A 9,783-nucleotide genomic window follows, 5' to 3' on the forward strand; every position below is an offset into this window, starting at 1 on the left:
AGTAAACAAACACAGTCAATAATACTGTAGAAAAACACGTCTATATACAGTGTGTGCAAATAAGGGAGGTAAGGCAATAAATAGGGCCATAGTGGCAAAGTAATTACAATATAGCAATTAAACACTGGAATGGTAGATGTGCAGTAGATGAATGTGCAATATAGAAATACTGGGGTGGAAAGGAGCAAGGGCAGGAGCCTATCTCCTGTTTCTGTAGTGTGAGGCAGCTTGACGTACAAGTACACCCCCTGGACAGGATGCTCCTCTGGACAGGACGCTCTCTGGACAGGACGCTCCTCTGGACAGGATGCTAAGTCTATAGCAGAGCCTTGGGATTAAAAGCCTCTGAAATTATACATTTGACCAGTGACAACTTTTTGAGCTGCAACAATTTTACCTGGAGGTCAGTTGTAGATTGGATGTAAAATAAATAATAATAAATATTTTTGAACCACGTGATTTCTAACCTATGGAGAGACACATAATAACACATTTTTATAGACTTGATTCATTCATATTGAAAAACGCCACTAGACCATTCTTTGATTTCTATGTGCGGTTTGATTATTAGAAGTTTGTCTCTGTTGAATCTGCGTACTGCGCAGTTCCGGTAGTGTCGTCCTTGCCTGCCAATCAGATCTCTGCTCACCCATCCCCTGGCCGCTGATTGGAACAAATGAACTCTCTTTCATTAATAAAGCTCTACATTCGCACTTGAAGTCTTTCTGTGACACACGGACTTTGTGAACTTGCAGAGATGGTGCTGAAGGCTGTTTGCGTGCTGACAGGAACCGGTGATGTTACCGGGACCGTATTCTTTGAGCAGGAGGTAAAGTATGTATTTAATCCGGGAAAAATAGAAGCCTGTATTTCGACTTTTGCAGAACATATTCATTTGGCACATAATTCTGACTGTCTGCGGCTGACCTTATCAATTAGATAGCGTTCATTTACAAATCCGTTTAACATGACAACACTTAGCAAGGCTAACTTGTTTTTATATCAAAACCCTTCCAGTGAATTTATGTATCGTTGTTTTAGCTAGCGTTAAGACCTAACTCCCGTTACAACTTGGCCGTGTTCACATTTTCCCTTGACGTAAAGCTTTAATGCTGGTCATCCTCAACCCCAGGACGCTTCCCTAGTTGATCCTGTTCTGCGGTTCTCTGTCAAAGGGAAAACATGCCGACACGCAAACAGAGAGCTGCTTATGTGCAGAAAGGTTGCCATGTTGCTAGACCGTGCTTCTACATCTGCGTTGCTTGCTGTTTGTGGTTTTAGGCTGGGTTTCTGTACAGCACTGTTCCTAGGCCGTCATTGTAAATAAGAATTGGTTCCTAACTGACTTATTTAATTAAATGAAATAAGTGGGCTAAAATATGAAACTCTGCCTAACTGGGCTACCGGGCTATGTAAAACGGCCTCGTCCATTGACAAGGCAGTGGCGTTTGTCCACACGGTGCATGTGGCCTTGGTCTCTAAGCCATCCTTGTTTTGGTCTCACAGGCTGAATGCTCATTGGCTATTATTCATTGGCGCAGTCCTTGTCCAATCGCGTTGTACTTCTGCTCCCACAACATTCAAGACCAAACATTTGTGACGTTAGACAGTTATCGCGAGATCCGACAGGGGTCTGTGGTACGGAACATTTAGTGCGGCCTTGACCCGCTCAAACAACACGAGTCCCTATTTTTACTGATCCTAGCCCGTAGGATTTCATCCCAGAAATTAATCTGGCACACTACACGATTTTTGGCGTACGTTAGCAAATGTGTTTTGAATAGGACATGATAAGACTGTCATCATTGACGTATGTGAGACGTCAAAAAGGTCCGTGCAATCCGGGATCATTGGGGCGCTCCCTCCATTGAAGTATAATTTTAAAATAGTGTAGGGGTTAACAATGAGACGGATATTTCACCGGGTGTATGAATGTGAAGCATCACCTTGGCGTTTACACTCTCTACCAAATGTGGTAGTGGGCAGATGCCCAGTGGGGACATGGATTTTGGCCGATATTCTTGTTGATGATAAGATTGGAGGAACTGGACTCGGTCATGAACCAGGACACGGTGGAATAAAATATATGTAGGCTGTTTATTCAGTGAAAAAGTATTGCTCAGGCGTGCACGGGCTCGTTCACACTTGACTCAGAGAGAGACAGCTGGAACGCGCGCCGAAGACAAAGCGTGCATCAGAATTAATACATAGAATGATGTAGGTAGATTCTGGCAGTCCTGGCTTCTGGTAGGTTGCTTGTAGGTGATAGACAGTCCTCTCCAGCCTAGTGTCAGTATCCCGTTGGTTTTTGAGAGTTCTTTGTTCTCTGTGCTGGTGTGTGGTTAGAGTTTCAGTGTGTGTTATCGTAGCCAGCCACCTGTGTGGGGGGGGGGGGGGGGGGGATGCCAGTGCAGTTAGTATCTGCTGGGAACAGGGCAAGGGGAGGTTATGAAACAGAGCATTTATTAGTGCAAGCTATAATTACATGGTTAAGGCCACAGACAGACAACAGTCAGTGGATGCTTTATTACCTGTGTCAATATGTTATTACATTCTGCACATGGCCTCAACGATGTAACGTTTTATCTCAAGACAGTCCTGGTCCTCAAACTTGGATCCGTTATGAACAGTAATCTCTCTTTTTTTGTAGACTTTACCGTTTACCGTTTACCGTTTTTTATTTTTATTGCTAGATTTAGGAGTGCAAAGTATCCAATGCTGCTTTATCCACATGTTCTGCCTCTGGCCCATCTGTTTCTGGGACCAATCAGATGATCTAGAATGGATTTCCATTCTAGAAATCGTTGGTAGGTAGCTACTCCTATACAGACTCAGTGTAGAGGAGAAATGTACATCCTTGTGCGTGGCATAGCGTTTGGCCACTGCAAGGAGTTTGGGTAGCCAGTCAAGCAAAATGTATCTTGCTGCTTGCTTTACGTGCTAGAAGTACCTAACGCTTGCTAGCTACAACTAGCCATATAAGCATTTGGTTGCCTTTTGATGCCAGTCCTAATCTTGCATTTTCCTTAAGCCGTCTTTGTAAATCATCAATTTAGATAGCCATATTATTTTGTAAGCAGGGTAAATTGCTGAGATGAATGCAGGTTAATTGCTAGTTCTGCCTGTTGTACAATTTAGATCGCAAGTTGAGGGGGTGAACTTTACCACAAACCAAAGCTAGCTACCTGCTCGCTACAGATGAAGAGGCATCATTTGCTGCCGAGTGCCAGTCTGTTTCTGCTCTCTCACCCACTCCTATGGAATTGTCATGCAATGTTGGCTTGACAAAACGATCTGGGACCAGGCTAGAGTCTTTCTGCCTTGGCTCCCATTTTCATTTCCCCTTGAACCTGGTCTGGCGTGTTGGTCCCATTTTCATTTCCCCTTGAACCTGGTCTGACGCGTTGGTCTACTGCTGTCAACTACACAGTTAGTTGTCCACACGCCTTTTTTTTAAGCAAGCAAAGTTTGCCTAAAAAAGGCGTGTGGACAACTGACTGTGTAGTTGACAGTAGTTCCTCAAAATGTCAGAAGTAGCGTAACAACTAGCTGCCTACACATCTTGGTTTTGTAGGTGCTATTCCAGTGTAACTCATGGCTCATTGATATGCTAATTGCAACGGTCTTCTCAAACCTGACACATGATTTTGACACCTCATTTCAAACCCTATTCTGTAGTCTTCATTGTTACCCCCTGAGTGTTTTACTCTGTGGTTCCAATGCATCGCCTGTGCCTTCCATCGTTCGTTATCACTGGTCTCTCTGTAGGTCACCCCGTGGTGTGGTCTCTCTGTAGGTCACCCCGTGGTGTGGTCTCTCTGTAGGTCACCCCGTGGTGTGGTCTCTCTGTTGGTCACCCCGTGGTGTGGTCTCTCTGTTGTCAGGGTGAGGATGCTCCAGTGAAGCTGACCGGGGAGATTGCAGGTCTGGCCCCGGGGGCGCATGGCTTCCACGTCCACGCCTTCGGAGACAACACCAACGGCTGCACGAGTGCGGGACCCCACTTCAACCCCCACAACAAGACCCACGGAGGACCCAACGATGATGTCAGGTGAGTCTGGCCTTATCACTCGTGGAGTTGGACCATGGCGGTATCTGTGATGCATGGGCAGCACCATTTGAGGGGATAGCTCTTAATTTGGTCAATGTCTTCTACTTTGGAGTTAAATCAAATTGTGTTTGGAAACAGGTGTAGACTTGGTGAGTTGTTTGCTTATGGGGTCCTTTTCCAACAATGTTGAGCTAAGAGGTAAAAAGTTAAAATAATAATGACATGAGGAATAAAATGCAGTGAATAACAATTCAGAGTAAAAATAACATGGCTACATACATGTAGTACCAGGTAATAACATGGCTACATACATGTAGTACCAGGTAATAACATGGCTACATACATGTAGTACCAGGTAATAACATGGCTACATACATGTAGTACCAGGTAATAACATGGCTATATACATGTAATAACATGGCTATATACATGTAATAACATGGCTATATACAGGTAATAACATGGCTATATACAGGTAATAACACGGCTATATACAGGTAATAACATGGCTATATACATGTAGTACCAGGTAATAGCATGGCTATATACAGGGAGTACCAGGTAATAACATGGCTATATACAGGGAGTACCAGGTAATAACATGGCTATATACAGGGAGTACCAGGTAATAACATGGCTATATACAGGGAGTACCAGGTAATAACATGGCTATATACAGGGAGTACCAGGTAATAACATGGCTATATACAGGGAGTACCAGGTAATAACATGGCTATATACAGGGAGGCACCAGGTAATAACATGGCTATATACAGGGAGGCACCAGGTAATAACATGGCTATATACAGGGAGGCACCAGGTAATAACATGGCTATATACAGGGAGGCACCAGGTAATAACATGGCTATATACAGGGAGGCACCAGGTAATAACATGGCTATATACAGGGAGGCACCAGGTAATAACATGGCTATATACATGTACTACCAGGTAATAACATGGCTATATACAGGAAGTACCAGGTAATAACATGGCTATATACAGGAAGTACCAGGTAATAACATGGCTATATACATGGAGTACCAGGTAATAACATGGCTATATACATGGAGGCACCAGGTAATAACATGGCTATATACAGGGAGGCACCAGGTAATAACATGGCTATATACAGGGATGCACCAGGTAATAACATGGCTACATACATGTAGTACCAGGTAATAACATGGCTATATACATGTAGTACCAGGTAATAACATGGCTATATACATGTAGTACCAGGTAATAACATGGCTATATACATGGAGTACCAGGTAATAACATGGCTATATACATGGAGTACCAGGTAATAACATGGCTATATACATGGAGTACCAGGTAATAACATGGCTATATACATGGAGTACCAGGTAATAACATGGCTATATACATGGAGTACCAGGTAATAACATGGCTATATACATGGAGTACCAGGTAATAACATGGCTATATACATGGAGTACCAGGTAATAACATGGCTATATACATGGAGTACCAGGTAATAACATGGCTATATACATGGAGTACCAGGTAATAACATGGCTATATACATGGAGTACCAGGTAATAACATGGCTATATACATGGAGTACCAGGTAATAACATGGCTATATACAGGGAGGCACCAGGTAATGGCACGGCTATATACAGGGAGGCACCAGGTAATGGCACGGCTATATACAGGGAGGCACCAGGTAATGGCACGGCTATATACAGGGAGGCACCAGGTAATGGCACGGCTATATACAGGGAGGCACCAGGTAATGGCACGGCTATATACAGGGAGGCACCAGGTAATGGCACGGCTATATACAGGGAGGCACCAGGTAATGGCACGGCTATATACAGGGAGGCACCAGGTAATGGCACGGCTATATACAGGGAGGCACCAGGTAATGGCACGGCTACATACATTAAAAGATTTGTGCAGCCAATTGTCTGGGAGAGGAAATCCCATTTTTGATCTGTTCATTGATGTAGAAACCATTGAATACATTTCACTGGTCATGCTTATCAGTCTACAGGTTAACTTCTATGCCTTTTCGTATGAATTTGGGATCTATCATCCCACAACTGTCCCAGTGCTATTCTATTGGCCAACAAGCTGACCAATAGAATAGCTATACTTTTCTACTGTAGGGGATAGTAGCTTGACAAACGGTGCATTCGTAAAGTATTCAGACCCCTTGACCTTGTCCACATTTTGTTACTTTACAGCCTTATTATAAAATTCATTAAGTTTCCCCTTCATCAATCTACACGCGGTGCCCCGTAGCGTCCTCGCGGTGCGCCGTAGCGGCGCCCCGTAGCGCCGTCCCGGTGCGCCGTCGCGGTGCCCCGTAACGGGAGAATCAGGTTTGTAGAAATGTATAAAATACTAACATAGGAACCCAGCATTTGACATGAGTTTCAACACCCTTTACTCAGTACTTTGAAACACCTCTATTTGGGGAGTTTCTCCTATTCTCTCAAGCTCAGGCTGAATGGGGAGCGTTGCTGCACAGCTATTTTCAGATGTTGGCTCTGGTTCAAGTCCGGGCTCTGGCTGGGCTACTCAAGGATATTCAGAGACTTGTCCCGAAGCCACTCCTGTGTTGGCTGTGTGCTTAGGGTGGTTGTCCTGTTGGAAGGTGAACCTTCGCCCCTGGTCGCTCTGGAGCAGTGTTTCATCAAGGCTCTTTCATCAAGGAGCCTGACTAGTCTCCCAGTCCCTGCTGCTGAAAAACATCCCCACAACATGATGCTGCCACCACCATGCTTCACTGTAGGGATGGTGCCAGGTTTTCTCCGGATGTGATGCTTCACATTAAGGCCAAAGAGCTCAATCTTGTTTCATCAGACCAGAGAATCTTGTTTCTGTCGGTACCTTTTGGCAAACTCCAAGGCTGTCTTTTACCAAGTGGCTTCCATCTGACCACTCTACCATAATGGCCTGATTTGGTGGAGTGCTGCAGAGATGGTTGTCCTTCTGGAAGGTTCTCCCATCTCCACAGAGGATTCCTCAGTTTGTCTGGGCAGCCAGCTATAGGAAGAGTCTTGGTGGTTTCAAACTTGCATTTTTAAGAATGATGGCGACCACTGTGTTCTTGATGACCTCAAATGCTGCAGCCATTTTCTTGGTACCCTTCCCCAGAGATAGATATTTAGATATAGATTTTCACTCCTAGGCAGATCTGCAAAGAAAAAGCCAAATCTGACTGGCCAATAAAAAGATTAAGATGGGCAAAAGAACAGACACTGGACAGAGGAACTCTGCATAGAAGGCCAGCATCCTGGAGACGTATCTTCACTGTTGATGTTGAGACGGGTGTTTTGCAGGTCCTATTTAATGAAGCTGCCAGTTGAGGACTTGTGAGGCATCTGTTTCTCAAACTAGACACTAATGTACCTCATGCTCAGTTGTGCAGCAGCCTCCCACTCTTTCTATTCTGGTTAGAGCCCGTTTGTGCTGTTCTGTGTAGGGAGTAGGACAGCGTTGTACGAGATCTTCAGTTTCTTGGTAATTTCTCACATGAAATGGTGTTCAAATCTCAGAACAAGAATAGACTGACGAGTCTCAGAATGTATTTTGTTTCCGGCCATTTTGAGCCTGTAATCAAACCCACAAATGCTGATGCTCCAGATACTCAAATAGTCTAAAGAAGGTCTGTTGTAGTGCTTATTTAATCAGAACAACAGTTTTCAGCTGTGCTAACATAATTTCTTACTAGTCTCTTTCTTTTTGTTTTGCGACAATGTTCCAATAGGGGTTAAACTATTGGAAAGCCGTCTCTCCTCTGACCAGCTGTTCTGTCTCTGTTGCTAGGCACATAGGGGACCTTGGCAATGTGACTGCAGGAGCTGACAATGTGGCTAAGATCAACATCCAGGACAAGATACTGACTCTCACTGGACCCCTCTCGATCATCGGCAGGACCATGGTGGTAAGAACACATTGCCTGACCTGTAGCTGCATGTTGTGTCCACTAGGCAGGAAATGGAAGGAAATGCTCAGCGTTCTCCAAGTCAACACAACTTTGTTCTCTTTCGTGCTGTTTTACCCTCTATTCCATATCTCCTCGCTCTACAACAATAGATCCATGAGAAAGCTGATGACCTGGGGAAGGGAGGCAATGAGGAGAGTCTGAAGACGGGCAACGCTGGCGGTCGCCAGGCCTGTGGTGTTATTGGAATTACCCAGTAAACACTCTGCCCCTGCTGGGAGCACGGGAACCACAAGCCACAGCTTGAAGACCACCCAGACCCCATTGGAAGCTCTAACCCCCCCCCCCACCTAAACCTGTAAGGCACCTCATGGACATCTGTCAGATGGCTTTCCTAAAAACAAAGATTGTCCGCGGCTTTAAGATAATTCTTTGTCCATTGACTTTAGTGATGAGTTGTCTGTTTTTGGGAAACTCTCCTCTGAAGGTGGACTCGGAGGGCTTTCAACTCAGGGACACAGCAGACGTTGAGGACAGATCTAATGAAGTGCACTAGGAGGTTGTGGCTAGGGGTTGATTGGGAGGGGGGTATATATTTACTCTTGGTCCTAGCACTGCTTCTGTCTGTAATATGGGGTTATTCTTCTACACTGTGAACATGGATTATACATCATGTCTGAAATGGTTTCTGTACTTCACTACTTATGTCCTGTAGGGTTAGTGGAGACCTGGATGGGGGGGGGGGTTGGTTAACTATCGGGTGCCTTTTCAGACACATGATGTTCACTGTACAAAGCTGCCCAATAAAAAGATGTTGTCACTAATCCTTGGTGGTTTTTATGTTGCTGTTTTTTAATGGTGGTTAAAGCCTCAATCTCAGGCTTCTCACATCCAGCGGATGATATTTGGAAGGATGGTCACGTGAGACTATGGACAGTTGTCGTAGAGGGCTGCAAGGTGTGCTAGCAGGTATATACAAATCTGAATATCTCTATCTGAAGACTTCTGAGTAAGCCTTCGCTGAAATACACGACCCAGGGAAGAGGCATTTTGTTGAATCAAGAGTGAACGCCCACTGGCGCGTGTACATTCTATGTCAACTGCATCTCTGCAGACCCAGGGTTGTTGACCGTGGTGGTGCTGCTGACTGATGAGAACATCTGACGAAGACTCCGTACAGTAGATTGTGCCTGTCAAGTGGTAGTGTTTGGTGCCTCTAGATGGCGCCACTCTCCTGTCAAGTCACAGGCCAAATCTGTATCTCAATTTGCTTAAATATCCAGTCTTTTCTGTGGCCTCAACTGTGTAATTATCATTTCAATTCTGGTGTTTTTTTATTTTATTTATGGCACAACACTTGCTGTATGATTTGAATAAGTTGGAACTGGGCAATAGTTTAAAGTGCAGTGGCAAATTCAATGGGAAGAGACATGACAATTGAAACAATGAAGCTCATTAGACTAGCTTAGCTTTCACATGGTCTGTTTCTAATCAGGGCAATGAAGGACATTATCAATTTTGACTCAGTGAGAGGATAGTCAGTGACTGATTTCTGATGGGTGATGCGCTTTGACTGGTAGGTTTTAGTATATGTGGACTGTCGTAGCTACACGCCGTGCCAACGGCCTTGTTGGAGGTACTTGTAACAGTATGAAGCCCATTTGCATTAATTACATTACAAGCCGCACACACTAGCATTACGTCAATACATGCATCACTGGTGAGCTAATGCCACGCCCGCTGGGGAGCTAATGCTAATGCCACGCCCACTGGGGAGCTAATGCCACGCCTGCTGGGGAGCTAATGCCAT

The 9,783-nt window shown here is 44.8% G+C and overlaps 1 protein-coding gene across 1 annotated transcript; it reads left to right on the plus strand.

Moving 5' to 3' along the window:
• The first annotated feature begins 697 nt into the window (after positions 1-697).
• Positions 698-8,797, plus strand: LOC109885306 (superoxide dismutase [Cu-Zn]-like). The gene is made up of 4 exons (XM_020477154.2): positions 698-829; positions 3,885-4,051; positions 7,856-7,973; positions 8,126-8,797. The coding sequence occupies exons 1-4, from the start codon at positions 758-760 to the stop codon at positions 8,231-8,233; spliced, it is 465 nt and encodes a 154-aa protein (XP_020332743.1). The 5' UTR covers positions 698-757; the 3' UTR covers positions 8,234-8,797.
• The last annotated feature ends 986 nt before the right edge of the window (positions 8,798-9,783 follow it).

This window comes from Oncorhynchus kisutch, linkage group LG28 (genome assembly GCF_002021735.2).
Source record: "Oncorhynchus kisutch isolate 150728-3 linkage group LG28, Okis_V2, whole genome shotgun sequence".
Classification (NCBI taxonomy): Eukaryota; Metazoa; Chordata; class Actinopteri; order Salmoniformes; family Salmonidae; genus Oncorhynchus; species Oncorhynchus kisutch.

Bases quoted from the DNA above. Each gene is read 5' to 3' on its own strand.
- LOC109885306 (XM_020477154.2), top strand. From the start codon at position 758: ATGGTGCTGAAGGCTGTTTGCGTGCTGACAGGAACCGGTGATGTTACC. The intron at 4,052-7,855 runs GTGAGTCTGGCC...CTCTGTTGCTAG, and splicing joins GGACCCAACGATGATGTCAG to GCACATAGGGGACCTTGGCA. The intron at 7,974-8,125 runs GTAAGAACACAT...CTACAACAATAG, and splicing joins TCATCGGCAGGACCATGGTG to ATCCATGAGAAAGCTGATGA.